Below are 23,576 nucleotides of genomic sequence, written 5' to 3'. Positions count from 1 at the left end.
ATGTCCTGTATAGTAGCAGCCGTGTTCTGAGCCTGGGTAAGCCGGTGGTCGATGTCCACAAAAATGTTCCGGAGGGCGTTATACGCCTCGGGACTCAAAGTATTCGCAAGGGCAGCAAGGGCGTCTTGTGCCTGCTCCATAATAACGGGGGTAGCTTAGTACGTGCAGGATATGTCGGCCGACGATACGTACTGTCTGAGTTACCCGATATGGAAGGTGTAGTATTCGAGCGGCGTCGAGGAACGGCGACGAAGTAAAGCGGTGTCGACAAGAGTTCGAAGCTAGCTGAGAGACCTGTCTCCAGTGTGAGCACTAGTAAACCCACACTTTTGCAAAAGTGTGATTACACCCACGTCTTCGGGCTGAAAACCGGTCAGACTTAGACGCGAGAGGAGAATTCTGGCGTATATTCGACGAAGTACAGCTAAATAAATACAGTAACTGAGACAGTATGACGTAGACCTAAAGTGGAAGTAATCGACATAATGAAATCATATGTTTCGGAAAATGTCTGTGGAATAACTAAGGAAGAGTGTTCAGGAAATAACATACGGCTAAACATACGAAATAGGAAATAGGCAAATGCGTGCAAACCGATGTATCCACAACCTTGTCCTTGCACGTGTACTTCCTCCGGAACCCGTCTGGTCAGACACAGGTGAAACCGGCCTTACCAATACCCGTATGGATAAAGATCAGCATGAACAGAGGGTCGAAGACACTCTTACTCGTGAGAAGATGGAGGCAGGATCCAAACTGCCACCTGATGACACTATACCTTTAAGTAAGCGGATATCTGCCTTGGAGGGGAGAACACGAGCCGTGAGTGTCGGACGAAATAAGACCAAGGGGATCAAAAGCGGTGCACATACCAAAAAGACGTCTACAACAGGCAAACCGAAAGGAACAGCGACTCGTGGAGCAAACGCGAAACCTTCAGCTGCGACTCGGATGCAAGGCACTTCAAGCAGAGAAGCCACTAGCCAAATAGTTAGCGGTCAGGACAACAACTCAGAAGGACTCACGAAAACGCAGCGGAGGAGAAAGAGACCGTATTCTCACAGCGGCGAACCGCTACGGAGAAGCCGACGAATCAAGGTCGATGAAGCAGTTGCCTGACGGATCAAGGTTTCTGTGCTCGCTAGTGGCTCGCTCGTGAAGAGTATACATTTATTGATATTTATCAGTATAGATTACAGAATGGGCGTCGGCCTCAGGCTGCAAGGCTCCGTAGTATTAGCATAGACCCTACTAGCATTAGGTTACATTCGAGTTGTAACCGTAACGAATCACTAGCAAGTCCTGCGAGACAGATCCAGCAACCATGGCTAGGGCTGGATGAGGATAGGTTGAGGACTCGGATAGGCGCACAAGTTCAAGCACATCAAGTTAGAATGTCGTGGTGTGAGAACAAGTTCGATCAAGTTAGGTCAGCCAGCAATATAGTGCCAAAAGTTCGTAAGTTAAGCGGTAAAGTAACTTTAAACGGGTTCCTCTCCTTCGAGTCGGCATCTGCCTATCGCTCCTACCGCCGGCAGTAGAATGAAGGCCGGGGTTCTGTCCGAAGGTGCTTGCAATGAGGTCAAGCAGCGGCTCCCAAGCCCGAATCATACGGGTCTTGAGGGCGACGACTAACAACGCAGGACGGAGGCGCACTATTCGTTCTGAACTTGCGTGCTTTCCGCTTCTATTCCCCGGGTGAAGGCACGGAAAGGTCGACCCTCCCATTCCGTATGGTTTCCGGCGGAGCATTGCACTCATATAAGAGTGAGCGCACTTCTCTGGTCTGATACAAGCCCAACCCGAGGCTGATTTGGACAGGATGACTGCTACCAGAATTCCGGATAGGTCAATCAAGATATGTGCGGATAGAGGTGGAACTTTCTGTGATGTACACGCGTGAGTCAATCTGTCCGATTTATGTTGGCTTGTACTGATTAATTATCTGGTTCGCTAGGGCGTATCCCGACCCGGAAAACCAGAGCCAGACGAAGGAAATCGTGGTGAAGCTTTGTGAGATGTTCTACTTATATCGAGCTACAGTGTCTAACTGGCCGGTCGATAGTGTCCCAGGATCCCAATAACTACAGTGATGCGCCTACTGAAGGCATCCGTCGAGTCCTCGAGATTGCGACAGGGGAGAAGATTCCCCGTGGGTCGATATTGCAGACTGACAAGATTGGTGCGTGGCATGTTCGCCTGCGGAGGATATCCACCGCTGTCTCAGTCAGTAGACATCGTGAACTAATCAGCGTTGTGCTAGATTACATTCGTCTTTCCACCACCGTGGCCACCAACGCACTCTTAGAACGCAAAGGCCAGAAGCACGCTCTCCTCATAACTAAAGGATTTAAGGACCTCCTGCTCATCGGGAACCAGTCCCGTCCTCGAATCTTCGACCTCAATATCCGACGGCCCTCTCCCCTCTACTCCAAGGTAGTTGAAATCGACGAACGGGTGACACTGGTTGGTTACACCTCCGACCCGAAGGCGGAAGAACATGCTTTACAGTTCAACGAGGATGGCTCAGTGAAGCGGGGTTATCGAGGCGCGGGCTGGGATGGTGTAGGAGATGCCGAGGGACCTGGACAGATCGTGCGTGGTCTATCCGGAGAGGCTGTCAGGATCATGAAAAGACCGAGTGAGTTGAAATAACTTCAACAGTTATGACCCTGGTTTGAATGGCTGTCGAAGACCTCGAGGAAGTGAAGCGCGACCTACAGCGCCTCTACGACGAAGGCTACCGCTCCCTCGCCATCGTTCTCGTCCACTCATATACCTACCCCGACCATGAAGTCCAAGTGGGCAAGCTTGCGCGCTCACTCGGCTTCAAGCACGTTTCTGAGTCCTCCCAGCTCCTCCCCATGATAAAGATGGTGCCCCGCGGCGTGTCGTCGACCGCCGATGCGTACCTCACGCCGATCCTACGGCAGTATCTGGACGGGTTCTTCAGCGGGTTCGACGAGAAGCTGAAAGACGGCAGTCTGATGAGCCCGCGCGTAGAGTTCATGGGCAGTGACGGCGGTTTGCTGGACTTGAAGAACTTCTCTGGGCTCAAGAGTATCCTGAGCGGGCCTGCCGGTGGAGTTGTCGGTATGGCGCTCACTAGCTGGGACGAGAATGAACGGCATCCAGTCATTGGGTTAGTATTCTCCTCAGAGTTGTAACCAATCTTCCGCTGCCTACTAAATGCACGCAGGATTGACGTTGGAGGAACCTCTACAGACGTTTCCCGTTTTGACGGCCGGTACGAGGTGGTGTACGAGACAACGACCGCCGGCGTGACTATCCAATCCCCCCAACTCGACATCAACACTGTCGCTGCTGGCGGCGGGTCCTGCCTAGCCTTCCGAAACGGCCTATTCACCGCGGGCCCAGAGAGCGCTGGCGCAGAGCCCGGTCCTGCTTGCTACCGGTAGGTAGTTGACGCGTCAGTGTCTAGGCCATATGCTTATCTACTGTCTCTGTGTACAGCAAAGGCGGACCGCTAGCAGTGACGGACGCGAATCTCATGCTCGGTCGACTGATACCGGACTACTTCCCCAAGATCTTCGGCAAGTCTGAGAAGGAGCCGCTGGACATCGAGGCCTCCAAGAAGCTATTCGAAGACGTTGCGCGAGAGATCAATGAAGCCCACGAGAAGAAAATGTCGCTGGACGAAATCATATATGGGCGAGTCCTTACGAGTTGAATAGTTGACTGGACTCGTCCTAAAGAATGCTAGGTTCGTCAAGGTCGCTAATGAAACTATGTGCAGGCCGATCCGTGCGCTGACGGAGGCCCGTGGTTATGCAACCGCCAAACACATGTACGTTCCTCTTGCGATAGTCCAGCTAGGCTTCGGGACTAAATTCCCGTTGCAGATTATGCAGTTTCGGTGGAGCCGGCGGACAACATGCATGCGACATTGCACAACTGCTGGGCATCAAAACCATTCTTATCCACAGGTACAGTTCTATACTGTCAGCTTACGGGCTTGCTCTAGCAGACCGGTACGTTCACTTGATGCTCGAGCCAACTAGCAGACCAACCCTCGTTCCAGGGCATACGAAGAACAGGAGCCCGCGTCGACGATCTACACGCCGCAGAACAGGGCCCACCTCATTTCGCGGCTCGACAAGCTCGAGAGCCAGGTGCGCGCGGAGCTCAAGCGGCAGGGGTTCGAGGGGGACCGCGTCAAGGTCGAGCGCATGCTGAACATGCGGTTCGAGGGCACCGACACTGCCCTGATGATTCTACCGGAAGAGGCGGATGGAGAGGGGGAGGACTTTGAGGCTGCGTTCAAGCGGGTGTACAAGAGCGAGTTTGGGTTCTTGCTGGAGACGAAGAGCGTTATCGTCGATGATGTCAAGGTTGGTCTACTGGTACACAAAAATCGAACTTCTCTAAACAACCGCGATCCAGGTCCGCGGGATCGGCAAGACGTTCGATACGCTGGGCGAGTCCGTCCACGTCGAGGTCAAGAAGATCGAGAAACGGCCCGTTGACCGCTTCAAAGCGGATGGGACGTACAGTACGTACTTTGACGGGATAGGCAGGGTCGAGGACACGCCGGTGTTCAGGTTAGAGAGCCTGCAGACTGGCGACGTGGTCGAAGGGCCGGCCATGATCATCGATGACACGCAGACGATCGTGGTGATTCCCGGGTGGACGGCGGTGTTGACGAGTAAGCATTTGTATATTACTGAAGACTCGTGAGGACCGCGAGGGGTTTGTAGACTCTGTATCCCTGCATCTCGCACTGTGTTTTTAGCGTCGGAATTGGACATGTTTCTTGCTGGCTCTCGATCCAACTTTTTACTGAGGTGGTGCATGAGCACAAGGTAGAACTGCCGCTACTTGCGAAATTATCACTTAAGCCAGGTTCTTACAGCGAGCATCAGTCCACTTGGTTGCTGGCCTGCAGCTGCGCACACAACAAAGGAATCAGCAAAATCAGTGAGGTCATGGGAACATATCTAGCTGGAACCACAAATTACGGTGTCGAGCGCATGTTGCGAGCAAGGAGGAACTGCTGCCCCTCCCTAAATTTTACCTTTGAAGGGAGGCTGCTCATTGACAATGAGGAACATCTGGACTCAAGCTACCGCATAATAGAACTCAGCCTCCAAGTCTGCAAGTGCGATGACACTGGAATTAGATACTGAATAAACTTGGATGTTTCGTATAAGCCGAGTCCATGCTGAGTCAGGGTCACTCCGCTCTGTGAAAGTAAGAATCAAGCACACGAGTTCAAGCATAATGTTGAAGAGGGCCAAAGGAGCCTGTTGAATAGATTCACGGGCGTCGTACCGCGGAGGTTCACATGAGTGTCCGATCCTATATACCCCCCCAGACGTCTACCCCCACAAGTAGCACCGCCTATTCGTCTTCATATCCCTGCACTGGCCGTCGTGGCCGGTTGGGAACTGCGCGTTCATTAGTGTGCCTGTCCCGGTCCGACTTGATACAGCACGTACTCGGATATGTCGTCGGAATCGGTGGGGCTGGCTTGTACCCCAATCTCTCTCGGATAGGAGGGACGGTTATGAGCATGAACGGGCCCAAGCCGCCCAGAACGCACGAGAAGAAGATGACGGGACTCTCATGGGCCTGGCGTTGCTGTTGACATAGTCCGACGCATCCCGTAAGATTGATCCTGTAAGTTCGTGATTGCAAACAAGGATCCAAGCACATACAAGGTAACGGTATGTATTCCTGAAAGGCGAGAAGAGAGTGCCTATCGACGCCATGGCCGGCGTTGCAGATGGCGGTCAAGTGCAAAGGTTTGCGCCATCAAACGGCCGGCAGGCGACCTTGGACCATGCTCTTTACAGCCTTCCATTGCCCTGCCGACGTTCACAACGTCGGGGAGGCTGTTATTCGATTACGACACTGTACTCTAATGGTCTTACACGGACGAGCTTCAATGCCTTAGTTCCCCTGGAATTGTTTCGACAATCCGCCCGAGAACGCCGCTCGTTGAACGAAGAGGACGCGCCAAGCTGAAGCTCCTCTACGACCGCTTGCACATGGCCAGGCGTCGGCGGGACACTCAGGAGACCGTGCAAAACGCGCTCGAGCGTCCGCTGCGCATAGTGGTCTCTGGGACTCTGTTTGTGACGCATACACTGGGTCTGCCGACTTACCCTGCGCCGTCGACGGTCAATCGTGCTAACTCGGTTCATACCTCTCGGGGTGGGTCTGCCAGCAATGTCTCGTCTCTGCTTGCACAGCTCCCTACCGTCGATGCGATGCTTGTGGCGCCATTGGGCGGAAATAACGAAGGGCGGATGATCATCCGAGAACTCGAGAATGAGGGAGTAAATCTACGCTTCTGCAAGATATGGGACGGTTCTGGCGTACCCAGTGCGTGGGTTCTGCATGCTGGTAAGTAACACTTCCAGTAGGCAGGGAGGAGTGCCGCCGAGACAGCATGGATAATATCCTTTTGTCCTGGCGGATCAGCAAGGTGGACACGCTCTCTTCATCCGAGGGGACGCATTTGAGTATGACTTCATTGCGCAAACTGACTGAGACTTGGCTCTTTCAGATGAGTCAGATACGCGCACAGTCATCAACCACAATCCCCTGCCTGACATCTCGCACGAAGAATTTGTGTCCCTGTTAGGACCGATACTTATTCCGGAGAACTATCCATTCTACAGCTCCCCTTCTCATTCTCCAACATTGACAACGCATGCCCACCCAGTAGGACCGGGTGCTCCTCAGTATCGTCAGCAGCCGCAGTCGCCGCCCCTTCCACCGGCAAGGCTGCCAGTGACGAACCCCAATAGCCCAGCACCATTCGAATGGATCCACTTCGAAGGCCGCTCGGTAAAGACCACACTAAACAATATGGCAGGGTTAGACGGGCTCGCGCGCGAGAGGCGATGGCGGAGTCATTGCGTATTCAGCGTGGACGTCGGGCGACGCGCCAGGCAAGGAGTTGAAGCCGTAAGCTAATGCATTACTTTCTTGATCGAACAGGGCTCACAGGTCTCCGATATGCGTAGCTGATTCCCCATGCGGACGTGATTTTCCTTAATAAACACTACGCCCAAGCGCACTCCCCTCGCTACTCCTTGACACCCCGTGCCTTCCTCCTCTCTTTGACGCCAATCGTCCCGCAGCACGCACTCCTGGTCGCGCACTGGGGCTCGGAGGGGGCGGCCCTACTTTCCCTCCCCACGCGTGAGTATCTCCAGAGCTCTGGCTGGGTCGACGACAAGCAGGCCGGGAAGTCGAGAGATAACACCGTGGACTCTGCCTTTGCGCGCCAGTACAGAGGGATGGCGGTAGCGGGCGATGAGACCGACAGCGATGCTGTCGTTTCCGTGAAGACCGGTAGCGATTTCTGGGCAGGGAGCCATACCACTTCGTCCTCCTCCTACACAGCGGCATCTTACCATACAATTGGTTCCTCTGGCGAATCATCGGGAGACAGGCGTATCCCGAAGCATCGTGGGAGATCATCCTCTTCATCCTCGCAGGACACGGAGATCGCCCCGACTGATCGTGCTAAAACCCCCTCTCGGCACGGCGCAGCTGGGGAAGTCATGGACGAGGTCGGTGCGCAGGACGCGTTTGTGGCGGGGATGATCTATGCACTGAGCCGGAGAATCTTGCCTGGGGCGCCGTACACCCCTTACGGAACTACGAATAATCGTCCGGCAGGCGATGCTCAGGAAGATAAAGGCAAGTGGCGATTAGACGAGTGCCTTAGGTACGGCGATCAAGTTCCTCTTTGCTTGAGATGACAAGCTGATCTGCTTCACTCAGGTTTGCTACTGAGCTTGCAGGGAGGAAAGCGCGTCAAAAAGGTTGGGAAGGCCTGGCCGACGACATGCGCAGGACGGGTTGGCTCGATGCGTGATTTGTCTTTTAGCTGTGTTCCGGAGAGATCCTTGTTTTTAGTGGATGGTGCATAGGTTGGAGCCTTCGCTTGAGTTATCGTTCATAATGCTAATGTATAGCCTTGTTGAGCGTCACAATTATGTGTAATAATGTGACTTTTTTGTCATTGTGCATTCACGCTTCCGTGCAACTGCAATTTCGACCTTTGCGCATGCTCGGGCTAGCCTCGAATGAGGGCATGCGCGGGCGATACACTGCTTTCAAATAATGTATAATCAAGACTCGTTCCGGCAACAAAACCCTAGTACAGCATTGCTGATTCCCTAGCCGAGCCGCAAAGGCAGCGTAAGTTGATACCTCGCGAGACAGTCGTAGGCCCGCAAGACGTTCTTCCGAGGCACCTCCGACGTGGAGCATTACGTCCCAGGAAGAACCTAGGGATTGCCTATAACCAGCCCTTGCACAGCCTGCATTCAGTGCAATAGGTAAAGCTTGACGCCGTTCAAGACGTGCAAGAAGTCCCAAAGACGCTGATCTCGCCCTCTTCGTGCTTTCCTGCGGGACATGCCTTTGCAGCGTGTTTTTCATATCCGGTCGGTACCCTCCCAACAAGGCCATGTATAAGGATCTATCACCTCCGTAAGCGGATCCTGGACAGAGCTCTTGTCTTGTCTTATCCCATTACTTGAAGCACGTCGTACTGCTCATCAGCTATGGCGCAAGCGAACAGTACTGGAGTGCAATGGCTATCGAACGCGGAGAAACGCGCTATCCGCAATGTCCTTCCATCGCAGGCATACAAGATCATGGCCGCGGCGCATGTGAAGCTGTACCACGCCCGGTTCACATCGCTGGACTGGAGTTACAGCGGTCACCAAGGGGTACTTGTATTCGGGCGAAATCGCCGACCGCCAGAGGTGGAGGACAGGAGGGAAGCGGAGGAAGAGAAGTATTGGTTCAAGATGATTGATCCGCACAAGGAGAGGGAAACCTGGAGGCACGGGATCCCTCGACTCTTCGACTATAAGCAAGAAACACCTTTCTGGCACACGTTCGGAGGAGAGGTATATTTCTCGCAGTCCTGCTTGATAACCAGTGCTGCGCGACTGACCGAAACGACAGAGCCGCACGTATGGCCTCCGATTTGAGGAGGACGAAGAAGGATCGACGTTCTTCCGCAAAGTCACCACGCGCGTCTATCCTGATGGTACGTCTGTCGACCATGGAAATGCCCGTGCCATGACGCTCACCACGTCGCTCCCTATCAGCAGACGCACAGGCCGCCACCATCTTGCGTTCCAGGCGACGACAAAAGATCCATATCACATCGGACGACATTTCGAGCCCGATTCCCGGCACGTTCCAGCATATTGTGCACATGGGACCCGATGGAAAGGGTTTCGCGCAGCCGCTTCAGTCTTTCGATCCCCGTCTCATTGACGGGCTACGGAGACAAGGTGTTAGCGAGAAAGTATTGACAAAAAGTATGCATTTCATACAGGACTTTGTGAGCGACTGCTCGCGGAGTACTAGCGAGGCATCTCGGTTGACTCAGAGCAGCACTTGATGACTTGATACTTATCGACTGCAATAGACTGCCGTGTATTTCTAGGCGAATTTCGGGTAGGGACCTTTTGAATACTGTATTATCCCTTGTAATTGCACACTAAGTAGCCATGGGCGCACTGGGATTAATAATATCAAGGGTTGAAATCCTCGCCATCACGAACAGGCGAACAGATGAATATATATCATCATATTTGCCGGCGACTCCTCGTCTTCTACGTTATTCTTCATTTTCACTACGGTCTTCCCTCCACCCTCGCTCCCCTCGCTGAGCTAGTATCGCCACGTCTCGGACAAGGAACGTGCAAACATTCCAGATCCTCGCTCGGTTTCTGAAACCCAGGGCTTTCGCTAACTCACCATTATTTTTCCTGGCCGTCTTCAGCTTGAGATAAACTTCTCTCCAGTTGCCATGTCTGCTCTTCATGAACTCAAGATCCGCTGGTATGATCAATGGCCTGTGCGCGATCCTAGACATCCAGAAAGCCTGAGACGCCTCCAGCGGTAGGACGGCGACGGCACGGGACACGAGGCGGAGGGCGACAACAGCCGAGTCAGGGAGGTAGGAGACGAGCCAAAGCACGAGTTCTGGGGGAAGGCGGGCAAAGACATCTGTGCTATTGGGCCCTCTTGATAACCTCATGGGATGGCCAGAGGACGGGGAAATATCTTCAAGAGGTGGCGGATTGGCCAGAAGCACTCGTATACTCGGAACATTGATAGGATCAGACACACATTCCTGTTAAGGCGGAGTGTCATTCTCTTGAATATCCAAGCTCTCGAAACATACAGTGATATACACACCTCTTCCCCTCGGACAACCATCCACCGGTCTCCAAACTCCCCGCCAAGGTGATAATCGACTTGCAGTGAACCAATTTCTTCGAAAGCGGGCATATATTCATAAAAGACGTAGTGCAGGAGTTTCCACGACAGTTTAGTGGAAGCACCGAGTTGGTCTTGTTTGAAAATAAATGCAGCTTCGAGGATCTGTAAACACGCGTCATGGGCTGGGTACGACCATCGTGCAGGTTCGTCGGGGGAGTCGCCACGGTAACTAGGAATATATTGAGCTCATTTATCTGAATTTAACTAGTGAACAAACATACATAACCAAGCTTTCTTCCACTTTGCCGTCGTCCCATTCACTGGAATCATCGGGGAGCACATCTAGAAGTATCGTCAGCAGTAGATAATCACATATCCAGCGAGACTCGCCGTTATAGCAAAACGGCACAGTAACCTCAGCCTCATAAACAACTTCGCATCACACAGGATCAGTATGATCGCCAATAACGAAGAGCACGGTAGATGAACTAACGTGGCTTTAACCCAATCCCTGAGATCCAATACCCGTCCCTTACCTCCATGCCTTCAGGGTATGGCTTTTCGCTCTCACTTTTCCCGTCCTTAGAGTATCGAGCGATCACTCGTACGCGGCCTATCCACTGTTGGGCTCCTGAAGTTAGCACACAAATGAAAGCTGAGAGCATCGTGTACGAGCCTGTAAATCGTCCTTGGACACTATCTCCCCGTCGAAGTAGTCATCTAGGTCTTCCTCCACATCTTCGGCGGCTGGGGCATCCGTGTCAGGGTCATCACTGCCTGCTTTCGTCCGCGGAGGAACCTGGAAGGGAATGCCACAGAGGCAGCACATATACTCGTCAACGACGTAGTCATTCATGGGTCGAGGTGTGGGCGGAGAGGACTCTTTTATCTGTGACCTTGCAGCGACGTTTAGCACGCCACGTTAATTACGACGTGATCACGGCGAAGTCAAGGGTAATTGACGATCAGCCATGCGGCAGTCGATGCCATAATGCGAAGACTTCTTGAGAGATACCAGCGGCGCCCTAGAAAGAACGTTCTCGAGTCAGTGCACACCTTGTGCGAAGAAGTAAAACCCTCTTACGGTATAAAATGGTCGGACTGAGCATTGTGACACGCTTAATCGGGCCCCCCCACAATTTTCCGAGTGCGCACGAACGCCAGAGGGCAAATATGATGGCTGGAGCACCTGAAGAGAGTGACGGTACTACCAAAAGAAAACAGTTAGCTACCTAGGAGCCCGCTCCCTTCGACTGTAATTGGCGATTACTTGGTTTGAGAGCAGCCTCCGCGAATAAAAGAGGCAATTCGAAGGGGCTGTTTGGACTGGGGTATGCACGCTTGGCGGACGCCTAGCGGACCAAGAGGTGAAAACGGGTGCTTTGGTGAACGCGGATCACAGGTTCATGCTTTCTTTCTCCGAGCTGACTTCAAGGTCATACAGGGACAGGCAGGAGAAATTGTAGGAAACGAAGCCTTACTGATACATACTACTACAAGCCAAATATACAGGTCCAAGTGTCCACCGATATCGTCAAGTGGGACATCAACCTCGCCTCACGCCATATCGTTGCTTGGAAGCGTACTTTGCCCACTTCTGGATATCTTCACGTTCAAGCAATAGTTCCAATGTATAATAGCTCCGAGCGAGATCCTCGTTTGACGCAGCACGATGCACGGCTGAATGGCAAGGCCTGGTAGCATTGTTATTTGGTACAAGGGAATATCAATGTGGGAAGGCGGAGCAGACCTGCACAACCATGCAACTGAATTCAGCATATCCTGCGGGTGCCACTTCTTCTTCAGAGCCTTGGCATGCGTAGACCGAGGAATCAGATGGTGGTACGTCAGAGGAACTTCCCGGCCACACAACTCGCATTCCTTGGTCCGCGTAGTTGACCATACGGGCGGAGGTGCACAAGTTTCCTTGACATAATCAAGCAGCACCTTTCGGAGCCATCTGACGGCGCTGTCATCGTCCGAGCAGATACCGTACGAGACGAGGGTTTCGACAAAAGTGGGCGGGGCGACTTCGTCCAGAGGGAGCTCGTCAATGTCTGGTAAGGAGGAGACGGTTGAGTACGACGCTTCTCGTGTTTCTTCAGGTAGGCGAGGCCAGATTTCAGAAGCCAGATAGGATACGAAGTCGTCGAGCTCAGCAGACGCTGTTGCGTCCGCAGAGTTCAATTCCGGAACGAGGAGAAGGCGCTGCGCCAGGCTGTCTTTCAGCTGAGAGAAATTCGATGAGTCCTCGTCGTTTGTCATGGCATTAGAGCACTCAGAGCTCGAGGTTCATTGTGCTATGTGAGCCGTTCATGTAGACTCATACAAACTGAAGAGGTGGGGAGAAGAAGATAAATAAATAGTATTATGCGGACTACATACATGGAGGTAGTAAGTATAAATATTAATAAGACCATACTAGGTAAGTGATACGGTAAAATGGGGTTCCTCTCTGCTATATAACAGTCTACCGTACCCTCTCCTTACATACACCCCATGCGAATGCCATGGGCTCAGCACTCGAGTCGTCGCTGCGCATTGTGAGGCCCGATGCCGGAGCGCTTACTTGAGCTCTGACTCCCTGTCTTCGGGATGACTTGCGTCCCGTGTCGATGATAAGCACGGGTTCGCTTTGGTTTCTCAGGTTTGCTGGCAACCCCCCTGTTCCGACCCCGGGTGCCTGGAAGTCAATCAACCGTGAACCCGCTTCGACCTTGATGGAGTTATCGAGCGCTCAACAAGGACCCCCGATAATCAGTATAAATGCCTGATCCCGAGGACCCATAAGTAGACCCATTTTGTCCGGAAGAAAATCGCCGATTTTGGACCTTTTGTCCGGAAAAAAACAGGCATCACAGCGAAAAAGTGGCTCTAAAAGGCAACTGTGGCGTGGGTACGTCTAACTTTAGCTTCCCCGGCAGGTGCCGGGGTAAATATGGCGTCGAAATGGCCAAGTCTGACCAAAATGTCCGGAAAAAAATCAGGCCTGTTCTCCAGGATCGGCCGATTTGTCTGTAAAAAATCAGCCATTGAGGGCTCTAAAGTCCCAAAATTTGTCCGGAACCTGATCAGGCATTTATACCAATTATCGGGGGTCCTGCTCAACATAGTGGAAAATAAAAAGACCTACATCCCATCCCCAGCCAGCGCGAAGACATGGACGAATACTTCTGCTCGCTCTGCGGGGGCCCCTTCTACGCACCCGAGCGGACGAAAGCGGGTCCTGACGACCCCGACAAGGAAGCCCAGACGCTCGTTGAGGGCGACGACGATTTCGAGCACCACTATGACGGGAAGAAGGTGTCCAAGGAGGAGTTGCTAGTACGTCCTTGTCCGTATTTTCTGCTCCTATGTGCAATGTCTGGATCGGTATTCAGTGGTTACGCCGTCTGCGGGTTATAGCCCGTTATAACGATGAACGCGAGGACGGTAGGGTCTATCCTGAGGGTATGAGCGGATGCGAAGGGTATTGGATCTCGGGGATTGGATACGAGTGCTGTACGTGTGTCGACCCTCTTACTCTATACCCCCTGTGCTCCATCGCGGTTGTTCATATTGCCTGATATGCAGCTCTGAATGAGGCTACTGTGCCGTATCTATATGAAGGTATGTCAGACTGCAGTGGACCCATTTGATCGATAATGAGATTGGTTCAGCCGCGCTTCCCGAGGATCGTAATCAGTATGTATTTGACGAAGATCAAGTCGAGGCAAACCTCACTGTGTATGTCCTCGTTTCGCCGTCGCCTGCCTGTTCTCACAATGCAGCGTTAGTTACGGAGAATTCGGCAATGGCGAGCCTCGCAAGATGTGGTCGTATCCTTTCCACGACGCTTGCTTTCAGATCCTGGCAGCCGCGCTTGCATTTAAGGAGGGTCAGTTGGACGATTCCACCAGCATACCCTGGAACGTGCTCCACCATGTTTTCGGGACACATTGTGAAGCCGATTGTGGGGTAGACTTCGCCTTGCGGTTGGACTATGAGCACAACTGTATCGAGCAGTATTGGACCACCCGTCGAGGGGACGAGGTGTGTACGGATCCTCACGGGCTCCACTCCGCAAATACGCTGAAATCGTAACTGTTGGGCTAGCAATATGTATCGGATCCGGTGAATATTCGGGCGCTGCGCGAACTCCTTGCCAATCCCCGTTCACTGGTACACAACACGTCGTCACCTTCGAAACTCTCCTCCGCACACACGAAGTTAGACACCTTCGCCCGCCTCCCACCGGAGTTGCTCTTCCAGCTAGTGTCCTACCTGCCGAACTCAGCGGTCGCATCCCTCCGCCTCGCCTCCCGGTCCATAGCGGCCCTGCCCCTCGAGACGTCTCAGACATTCTGGCTGTCAAGGATCGCACATCTGCCTTACATCGTCGACGCGGATCTGGAATGGACTGAGGGTAAAGGTGGGGATTGGCGGGAGGTGTTTAAGACTTTGAAGGCGGCTGGGAGGGGCGAGGGCGAGTTGGCGGACGCGTTAGGGTTTGTGAACCGGAGGAGGATTTGGAAGATTTGTATTGGTTTGGTTGAGGAGGCGGCCGCCTTGGTTGCGGGAGGCTTTAAGGAGGCGGATATAGATGAAGGGGGCGATGAGCACCCAGAGCAGGATGACTCTGCAGGGGAGGATGGATCTGAAGGACACGACGAAACAGAGGGGGGCGATGCATCATAAAATACAGAGGATTGCCTGTTTTTTTCTTCTCGCTTTCTGGGCTGAATTCATGGTCATAGATCGGTATCACTGGAATGGATATTTACTTCTGACTATGGTTGGAGTTCCGTATTCGCTTTCGGGTCTCCCGTCGCATGCCACAAACAAAAGGCGCCACACAGTTGCCACACACTTTATTCCTGGACGGGACATGAATCCCACGGAAGACGCTCATCCAGATTCTAGACGAGCTCTTCCCAGAATCCCACTTCCATGTCCCTGCCACCTATCCTCACTTTATTCTTCGAGTGCCTTGGCCAGATGGATGTACATACTGAGAGGAACATTACCATCTATTACCATGTAGCAACTCCGGAACGACCAACCCAACTTTCCCTTGGCGTCAGGGCTGTGTCTGTATCCCGTGTCTGATAAACCCGGGCGTACTCTGCACTCTCAGGTCGGATGGTAACACCCCTGCGTGCCTGCGAGTCAATCACCCGTGAACGTTTAGACCTTGATGGGGCAAGCGGGCATCCAACGCCAACACGGATAAAAGGGCGCATACTGGCATCCTGAATGCCCAGTCCAAGGTATGGACCAATACTTCTGCGCGCTCTGCGGCGGCCCCTTCAGCGTGCCCGAGCGCACGAGAGCAGGGCCGGCCGACCCCGACAAGGACGCACGGACGCTCGTAGAGGGCGACGAAGACTTTGAGTATACGTACGACGGCGAGCGGGTAGCGAAGGAGGAGCTGATGGTGCGTCCGTGCTCTCTGACACTGTGCGCAAAGCGCGGTTGCAATATCAACTTATGGTGTGCAGTGGCTGGTGCGCCTGCGCGTGCTCGCGCCGTACTACGACCAGCGGGAGTACCCCACGGGCATGCGCGTGCGGGATGGATACTGGGTCTCGGGGGTCGGGGTTGAGTGTTGTACGTCTCAACTTATCCCTTCTCAATCTCAACTCAACTCAACTCATCTCACCGGCTCCGCGCAGCGCTGAACACGGCTACGGTGCCGTACCTCTACGACGGTGTGTCCGCTTCCAAGGTGTAGCCCCTGGTAGCAGCCGGTTCAACTGGGCTTCGTTTCGATCAGATGTGGAGAACGAGGATGATCTCGACGCGCGGGACAAGGACGGGGTGGCGGAGGCCATCGACGTGTGCGTATAGTGATACCTCCCGCACCCTCTCACCTGTAACAGCATGGTACCGTAGGTATGGCGACCCGGACGATCGTGCGCCGCGCGCACTGTGGGCATACCCCTTCCACGACGGGTGCTTCCAGATCCTCGAGGCCGCGCTGGCGTTCGCGGAGGACCAACCAGGTGCGCCGACGAGGATACCGTGGAGCGTCGTGCACCATGTGTTCGGGACGCACTGCGAGGCGGAGGGCGGGGTGGACTGCGCGCTGCAGCTCGACTATGGGCATACGTGCATCGAGCAGTACTGGACGGTCAATCGCGGAGAGGAGGTGCGTGTGCCCGTGCTCACTCCACCCTGAGAGTAAGCAATTGACTCTGTGCGTTTTACATAGCGATACGTATCGGACCCGATCAATGTCCCCGCGCTGCGGGAGCTCCTCACCAACCCGCCGCCCCTGGCAGCCGCGTCGACCCCGCCTCCCAAGCTCGGGCACATAAACACGAAATCGGACGCCTTCGCGCGCCTCCCAGCAGAACTGCTCTTCCAGGTCCTGTCCTACCTCCCCGACGCGGCCGTCGCAGCGCTGCGCCTCGCCTCGCGCGCGGTAGCGTCCCTCGCGCTGGACGCGTCGCAGGCATTCTGGCGCGCCCGCATTGCGTACCTGCCGTGCGTACTCCCGGCGGATTTGGAGTGGACTAAGGGGAAAGGTGGGGACTGGCGGGAGGTGTACAGGATTCTGCGTGTGGGTGAGGTGGAGGCATTGGGGTTCACGAATAGGAGGAGGGTGTGGGGAATTTGTATGGGCGTGGTGCGGGAGGCGGCGGAGTTGGTGAAGGGCGGTTTCGTGCCTGAGGACGTGAGAATGTGCGAGAGGGATGGTGGGTCTGAGGGGGGGCATCAGTACGCTGGGGAGCATGGTTCTGGTGGAGAGGATGAGTCAGAACAGGGGAATGAATCTGAAGCAGAAGATGGAGACGACGCGTTGGAAGGGTGAAGGGAGTGATACATCATAATATACAAAGGATTTCCCAACTATTTTTCTTTTTTTTGGGTTAGGCGATGTGCTGAACGCCTAAAACTACACTATGTCATGGGCTGCTTTGTGAATAAGGGTACATGATCACTGAATTTTTTTCCGTTTCGCTCCCTTGTGCCACAAATAACAGGCGCCACGCCTCCGTGATATGACGGATTCATACCGTGAGTCCGTGAACGGATTCGGAAGACGCGACGCGCCTCATTCACAGGGCGCGTTCACTCTTATTCTATCCCTCTCATTCCTATCGCCAACCATGCCTCGAGCGGACTCGTCTAGCAACCTCTCTAAGGCGCCCTCCGCGAAAAACCAACAGGACGCAGTCGGCATAGAAAATTATGAGCTACCAAAGAGTCTAATCACGAAGATCGCGAAATCCGCGGTAACGCGTCTTGCCACACTGGCCAACATCGCGAGATCTGACAAGTACTCGGACTTCTAGATACCAGAGAACACGAAATTGCAAAAGGAGGTAGTCACGTCCTTGGTGAAGGGCTCGACGGTGTTTATCAACTACTTAGGTGCGTCTGCGTCTACGGCTAGAAGGGCTGGATAGAGGTCTCAAGTCTTCGTGCGTTATCAGCTGCAACGTGAGTTCCTCAAACACCCCGCTAGGCCTCTTCTACATGTCCTCTAAGCGTATGAGGCAGCGCACACGATGTTGCCGCGTCTAAGCAGCACAAAAGCATTTCCGCCACCGACGTGTTGAAGGCGCTCGAGCTCCTGGAGTTCGCGGACATGGTGCCCGGGCTACAGACGGAACTGCAAGGTAAGGCTGCTCGAAAGCAATCGCTGCTTCTTTGTATCTGAGTCTGATTACTCCACAGCCTACCGAGATACCCAGAAGAAAGGCAAACAAAGCGGCGCCAGCAAGGGCAAGGCGAAAGAAACGGACTCGCCAGCGAAGGCAAAGGGCAAAGAGAAGGCGGCTGCAGTCCCTTCAGCTGTCTCTCAGACCGATCAGGAACCTCAGGACGTGGATGAAGATGAAAGTGGGAATACTGTTCGCGTGCGCCCGGAGGAAGACGAGGACATGCTTGATCCTGAAGAGGAGGGGGATATCCCGGAGGAGGAGATCCCTGAGGACGAGCCAGAGGAGGAGGACGAGGAGTTGGTGGACAATGTTGCTGTCGAAGAGGAGGAGCTGCAGCGGGATGCACGAGGACTAGAAGATACGGGTGGAGTTGAAACGGAGGACTAACGTATTATATTATCGATCATGGCCCTCTCGCTTATCCTGTTCTTTCTTGCATTGTCCGATCAACACTCATTTGTGGCTATCTCCTCAAGTACAGAAGTCCAGTCTGAGCAGTCGCGGTAACCGTTGATTTCGAGAGCAAAGGGTGTTGATTAATGATGGAAATACAAACGTGTGTAGCAACATACGCAATATACTGACTACTAAATTTCATACTGCAGAGAAGGTTGATGCACAGGAAGGAGAGGTGGAGGATTGAAGAGACGATACGATAGAGAACTTGAAGTCCATTCCAAAACTTGGCCAATGCGTGAAATCATTTCACCCAATATATTATAGGCCCGTGCTGCGCCCTCGGACGCCCACCTCGCGGTCGCCTCAAATCTCCTCCAGATGGGAAGCGTCGGCACCCGCGGCGGCGCCGGCGGGGGAAGCGCCGTTCCCAGTGGCTGCTCCGTTGCCGTTGGGCACGACACCCCCGGCAGGCTTGGCTGGTTCAGCGAGGCCGGGGACGCCATTGTCTTTGGGCACAACTCCCCCAGCTGGCTTAGCGGGCTCGGCGAGTTTTGGGGCACTGGGAGCGGACTTGCCGTCGGTGCGCACAACACCCCCTGCAGGCTTGGCGGGCTCAGCTAGCTTGGGACCAGCGGGAGCGGCACCGTTTCCGGTAGCTGACCCGTTCGTGGGAGATACAGCTTTGGGAGCGGCGGTGGGTGACGGGGCAGCTTTCTGGGTGAAGTCAACTGGCGTCTTCAACGGGCTGAGGGCGCTGTTCGGGCCAGTGCTAGGGCTCTGGGCGGCTGTGGAGAGGGGAGTCAGTGAAGCCAGCATTCAACATGAAGATGGGAACTCACCCCTAGGGCTCCTGGGCGGCGTCCGCGCACCAGCGTATGATGGCTGCCTTGAACCGGGGCGAGAAGAGAGCGGAGAAGGAAGACCGCGGCCAACCGCGCCGGCCATCCCGACTCTCGGGTGAATACCAGGCGAAACGCTGACGGGTCGAGTCTCGAACAGAATGTCGCCGTGGCGGTTGAACACCGGGTTGGTGAGGCAGTAGGCACCAAGGCCGGGGTAGCAGAGCTTCCACTCGCCGCAGAAGGAGGACTGCAGCTCTTGGGCAAGGTCCGCAAGGTCGATCTTGGACGGGAGGTGGGTCTCGAGCAATTTCTTCAGGGCTGTGAAGCGGGTATTGATGAGCTCGCTGTGGACGTGCGACGTGCTGATGGCAGGGCGCGTTTCGCCGTAGACGCGGATGCCGACGCCGCTGTGCTCGGAAACGAAAGCCATGATCGTGTTCCAGCTTGCAACGGCCTTTGTGCTGCGATAAAGAGATGTTAAGTCAGGGGGCAACTGACTACGGATGAGCGACTTACCTCCACTGCTTTTCGTGGCTCTTAAACCCGATCTCCAGAGTTACTTGGCCCTTGAGCTTGATCTCGAGACCACCATGCTTGAACGACGTCGGTATCGTCAGGTCATTGCGAGTGTGGCCTGAATCAAGTCAGCGGAAGAAGTAATCTGCAAATATTTGCATACTCACTCCGCACCCAATAAACCCCATTGTTAGTGTCCCGCGACATGCCATGATGCTCGTAAGTCCACTCGTCCCCGTGCTCCCATTTATAGTCCATCGCTTCGTGGGACTCTTTCACGAGCTGCCAGGTCACGCTGCTGTTCCTCTTCCGATCATGTTCGAGCCAAGTCGCGACCTCCAATTGCCACTCGCCGCTTTCGACGCCCGAAAAAGTGGGGACGATGGCCGTACTCTTGTTGACTATGGCAAGTTTCTCCAAGAGACACTCCTCGAAGAAGCGCTGCCTCGAGATGGCGACGGTCCCGTGAGTTATCCTCTCATGGGCAATAACCCACTCTGCGCTGTATTCCAAATGCTCGCGAGGCCAGTCACGGAAATCGCACATCCCAAGAATCATGATGACAGGCTGGAAGAACGGTGACACGTTGAGGCAATTGTGTCGGGTGTACTTCTCCTTGGAATAAATTTGGAACCTGATGGAAGTTAACCCATACGCGGGTATGTCCAAGCGAGATCCCCAGACAGGGATCGTGTGCAGGACGTGGTGACCATGGTTGACCAAGGCTGGGAAGTAGTGCTGCTTCATATAATGGATAGCCGCTTGGAGCAGGGCGATGGCATGTCTTCCGCCACCTTCAAACAGCCCGTGGAAGTTGCAGAGATCATAGACGAACTCGGCCGCTAGCAACAGGATTAAAATAGTTCAAATGTTTGGTGACTATGGACTTACTGCTGAAGTCCAGGATAATGTGAGTCAAATGAACATGACCCTGTTGACTGTGATGCTTGGCGGCGGGCGAGTCCTTGAATCTCGTAGCCCAGGATCCGCAGTGCGCCACCAGATCCTCGTGGTCAACCATCTTGATATCAACCTCAAAGGCCAGGTGCCAGTCGCTGAAGGCATTAGGGTTGCCCCTAAAGCGAAAACATTCAATATCAAGATATACATGCTGGGAGACAACGATGCTTACGAAGCGAACGGTTGCCTGTTCTTCAGAGTGTGCAAATGTCCTTCCTGGAGGTGGATCCAGACGATGGCCTTGTCATTGGACAGAAGACGGACTCTGATGGGCCCGAAGCTCGACTCGAAGTATTGGTCGTACGACCATTTCGTCAAGCAGCCCAGATATTCAAGGGTAGACCCCTCCGCATGCCGCCAGATACTCTCGAAGTAATCCACGATCGACGACTGTGTAATCGCCTGGATATAATCGAATCCGAACATCTGCGTCTTTGTTATGCGCTCCTCCCGGATGATGGAGATGCTCTCCTTGTGCTTCTCGAGATCGATGGCACGCCAGTCAGCGATCTCGCGGTCCACATCGATGGTGATAGTGGTGGTGGTCTTCGTGTGAGTGTAGATAATGTGATGTTTCGCGCCCTCGAGGATCGAGAAGTAGTATTCGTTGAAGAAGTGGATGAGGGTATCCCGGTAGTCATAGAAAGTCTCCGTTGTCTCGTCGACCTCGCCGTAGAAGGTGAGGTGTTCACAGAAGCGACGTTCTGTAGAATAGGTGTTCTGTCATCATGAAGATCGAAGTTTATGGTTACTTACGGGTGAGGTCGAATCTGATGTCAACAATGATACCCTCTGAGTTGACTTCGTATACGAGGTCGACGAGGAAAGCGATCTCCAAATTCTCGTAAGTCTGACGCGGTTCGCTGCAGAGAAGTGAGAACGTCGTGTAAATCTGCAGAGAGAAAACAACTCACTGAGTGAAGTCATCCGTGTCAAAGAAGCTAACTTCCCCAATCTTGAAGTACAATACAGCTTCGCGATCACAGAGCATCTTCACTCGAGGCGCGTCGAACATGATCTTAAACTGGAAGCCGGTATCGTTCCCGATAGTGGTCCACGTGCTGCGGTATTCCGCCAGACAAACAGACTCATAACCGATATGGACGTCTCCCTCCGCATAGCGTTCCGCAAGCATCGCGGCCTGGAGCCATGCTGAAGAGAGGTTACTGTTGATTTTCTCGATGGATACCCCGCGGAAGTCGATACCCTCGAAGTTCAGATACTCGGGCTTACAGGTTGATGAGTAATCGATCAACAGCTCCTTACCGTCGTTGTCGAAGTCAGGTAGTGAGTAGAACACGTGGCGGCCTGCCCTCTGGAGATACGCGATGTACTTGGTCATGTAAAAGACCAGAGCATCGCGAATATGGCCATCCTGGACATGCACGTGGGATGCAAGGCGGGCCTCTACGAAAGGAAAGGCATAAGCAATTGATCAAATAAGTATACTCCAGTGAAATAACGAACTGGTCGTATCAAGGATCATCAGCTTAATGACGTGCACCCCGTTGCCAATCTTCGACGTGCTACCAGCGATACCGCTTGTGCTGAAAGGAACCCGGAACGCAACTTCAACGTCATTGAGAGTTACATTGCGATCCCTATAAATTGGGTTGAGCAGATCATCCACTTTCAACGAAGGAGAAATGCATACCGGCTGGGGGAGAAACCTGGTTGCACGGACTTCGCGTAGTCGAGGTTGAGATGTCCGTTGTGAATATGGAACCGGATGATGACCTCGTGGTTGCAGACGAACTCAAGCTCAGGTCTGTGGAACTCGGCAGCATATAGCATGTCCTCCACCGCTGCGACCCTTCCTCGGTGGCTGTAGAAGAACTCTGCGAGCGCGAAGTCAAAACGTACTCGCTCATGGGCCTTGAGGCCGTGGGCGTGGTGTGCTACACATTCCTCGGAGTTCTCATATAGAGCTGTAAGCTGAGCATTTATGTAGTGAGCCGAGTGAGGCGCGTTGTTTCCGTCGAGACACATTTTAATTGGAGCTTGAAAGATGGTTTTTGTCAGTGGGTGTATACGCTAGAATGCTCAGCGACCTACCTGACTGAGATGTGAAGTGGCTGAGGAGGATTAGTGCGAGTCAAGAGCGAGCTCCAGTAGAGGGGGAGATGGGAAGAAAAACATCGCAATGCCAGACTTATATACCTATATGCCAACCAGAGTTCGGGTTTCTGCAGAATATTGGTTGACATATTTCCCAGGGGAGCCAGGGACGGCGGCTTATCCTTTCCGATGCATATGTACAATTTGGGAGACCAAGTCTGTCGTCCAACCTCTAATCTAGACATTCGTCCATTCATAAGTCGACAGAGAGGACAGAAACCAACATTCACATACCAGTATGAACACACTGCCACATGCCACACAGGGCGAGAGAAGACCGACAACTAATTCCGACCAGGGTTCGATCAAGAAACGTTAGAATCGTCGGTATAATATCCACGCCGCGGCACTTCCATCCATATTACGCCCGTACTGGGGTGGCAGTGGACAGCTAATCTGGCTTAATTTGGCGGGCCTGCGCCGAGGGCCGTCAAAGAACGAGGCTTGCGGACAGTAAGTCCATCCGTCCCCATCTGTTCCACTTTTGCGCTCCACCACGCGAGTTGTAAAGACTAGATGGATATGTGCAGGCGTAGCATGCATGCCTGCAGGGAACTTCGTGAGTTGGAGCATTCGGCCACTATCGGTGACCGAAGCAAAAGCATACCTGATAGCAATACATACGCACTTCAGCGGCAAGTTGTAGCGCCGCGACTAGTACCTAACTGCATATATAACGTACGCTAATCATTACCATCTGCGCTCTAAAACCACGAAGTCCGGGTCCCGGGACAGCAATGAGAGAGGTCGGAAGAATTTGCGGCCTTCGATCTACGACACCTGCCTTATGTGGTAAGTCGGGTGGCTATGTGGCGCATCGACAACTATCGCAATGCCATGCACTTGAGTCGAGAATATT

General features: G+C 53.6%; 9 protein-coding genes across 9 annotated transcripts; 6 read left to right on the top strand and 3 right to left on the bottom strand.

Moving 5' to 3' along the window:
* The first annotated feature begins 1,611 nt into the window (after positions 1–1,611).
* Positions 1,612–4,783, top strand: GLOTRDRAFT_79063 (uncharacterized protein). Its single transcript, XM_007870161.1, has 12 exons — positions 1,612–1,767; positions 1,822–1,899; positions 1,958–2,013; positions 2,066–2,182; positions 2,264–2,641; positions 2,695–3,142; positions 3,200–3,415; positions 3,475–3,672; positions 3,725–3,808; positions 3,864–3,992; positions 4,043–4,352; positions 4,405–4,783. Exons 2-12 carry the CDS (start codon positions 1,823–1,825, stop codon positions 4,696–4,698), a joined length of 2,307 nt encoding a protein of 768 aa, XP_007868352.1. The 5' UTR covers positions 1,612–1,767; position 1,822; the 3' UTR covers positions 4,699–4,783.
* A 578-nt stretch (positions 4,784–5,361) lies between these two features.
* On the bottom strand, positions 5,362–5,732 carry GLOTRDRAFT_45584 (uncharacterized protein; the record flags this gene model as incomplete). Its single annotated transcript, XM_007869985.1, has 3 exons — positions 5,362–5,408; positions 5,460–5,601; positions 5,679–5,732. 3 exons carry the CDS (start codon positions 5,730–5,732, stop codon positions 5,362–5,364), a joined length of 243 nt encoding a protein of 80 aa, XP_007868176.1.
* A 246-nt stretch (positions 5,733–5,978) lies between these two features.
* Positions 5,979–8,055, top strand: GLOTRDRAFT_79062 (uncharacterized protein). The gene is made up of 4 exons (XM_007870160.1): positions 5,979–6,369; positions 6,533–6,936; positions 6,996–7,705; positions 7,762–8,055. The coding sequence occupies exons 1-4, from the start codon at positions 6,012–6,014 to the stop codon at positions 7,853–7,855; spliced, it is 1,566 nt and encodes a 521-aa protein (XP_007868351.1). The 5' UTR covers positions 5,979–6,011; the 3' UTR covers positions 7,856–8,055.
* Positions 8,056–8,549: 494 nt separating this feature from the next.
* Positions 8,550–9,403, top strand: GLOTRDRAFT_95088 (uncharacterized protein; the record flags this gene model as incomplete). Its single annotated transcript, XM_007870159.1, has 3 exons — positions 8,550–8,900; positions 8,959–9,043; positions 9,108–9,403. 3 exons carry the CDS (start codon positions 8,550–8,552, stop codon positions 9,401–9,403), a joined length of 732 nt encoding a protein of 243 aa, XP_007868350.1.
* Positions 9,404–11,684: 2,281 nt separating this feature from the next.
* Positions 11,685–12,495, bottom strand: GLOTRDRAFT_79058 (uncharacterized protein; the record flags this gene model as incomplete). Its single annotated transcript, XM_007870158.1, has 2 exons — positions 11,685–11,924; positions 11,981–12,495. The coding sequence occupies 2 exons, from the start codon at positions 12,493–12,495 to the stop codon at positions 11,777–11,779; spliced, it is 663 nt and encodes a 220-aa protein (XP_007868349.1). The 3' UTR covers positions 11,685–11,776.
* Positions 12,496–13,358: 863 nt separating this feature from the next.
* On the top strand, positions 13,359–15,038 carry GLOTRDRAFT_111830 (uncharacterized protein). The gene is made up of 6 exons (XM_007870157.1): positions 13,359–13,554; positions 13,611–13,731; positions 13,804–13,839; positions 13,890–13,956; positions 14,007–14,262; positions 14,326–15,038. The coding sequence occupies exons 1-6, from the start codon at positions 13,390–13,392 to the stop codon at positions 14,905–14,907; spliced, it is 1,227 nt and encodes a 408-aa protein (XP_007868348.1). The 5' UTR covers positions 13,359–13,389; the 3' UTR covers positions 14,908–15,038.
* Positions 15,039–15,481: 443 nt separating this feature from the next.
* GLOTRDRAFT_139988 (uncharacterized protein) lies at positions 15,482–17,168 on the top strand (the record flags this gene model as incomplete). The annotated part of the gene is made up of 6 exons (XM_007870156.1): positions 15,482–15,646; positions 15,711–15,819; positions 15,885–15,920; positions 15,986–16,049; positions 16,105–16,360; positions 16,424–17,168. The coding sequence occupies 6 exons, from the start codon at positions 15,482–15,484 to the stop codon at positions 17,024–17,026; spliced, it is 1,233 nt and encodes a 410-aa protein (XP_007868347.1). The 3' UTR covers positions 17,027–17,168.
* Positions 17,169–17,324: 156 nt separating this feature from the next.
* GLOTRDRAFT_107144 (histone-fold-containing protein) lies at positions 17,325–18,269 on the top strand (the record flags this gene model as incomplete). The annotated part of the gene is made up of 4 exons (XM_007870155.1): positions 17,325–17,450; positions 17,511–17,599; positions 17,719–17,837; positions 17,896–18,269. The coding sequence occupies 4 exons, from the start codon at positions 17,325–17,327 to the stop codon at positions 18,267–18,269; spliced, it is 708 nt and encodes a 235-aa protein (XP_007868346.1).
* Positions 18,270–18,396: 127 nt separating this feature from the next.
* GLOTRDRAFT_63632 (uncharacterized protein) lies at positions 18,397–22,706 on the bottom strand. Its single transcript, XM_007870154.1, has 11 exons — positions 22,655–22,706; positions 22,254–22,599; positions 22,067–22,200; positions 21,514–22,006; positions 21,356–21,462; positions 20,772–21,303; positions 20,531–20,715; positions 19,807–20,481; positions 19,640–19,757; positions 19,121–19,584; positions 18,397–19,066 (listed from the first exon to the last, which is right to left on the bottom strand). Exons 2-11 carry the CDS (start codon positions 22,586–22,588, stop codon positions 18,645–18,647), a joined length of 3,465 nt encoding a protein of 1,154 aa, XP_007868345.1. The 5' UTR covers positions 22,589–22,599; positions 22,655–22,706; the 3' UTR covers positions 18,397–18,644.
* Between the last annotated feature and the right edge of the window lie 870 nt (positions 22,707–23,576).

This window comes from Gloeophyllum trabeum (genome assembly GCF_000344685.1).
Source record: "Gloeophyllum trabeum ATCC 11539 unplaced genomic scaffold GLOTRscaffold_00011, whole genome shotgun sequence".
Lineage (NCBI taxonomy): Eukaryota > Fungi > Basidiomycota > Agaricomycetes > Gloeophyllales > Gloeophyllaceae > Gloeophyllum > Gloeophyllum trabeum.
This window is presented reverse-complemented; position numbering and strand designations above follow the sequence as displayed.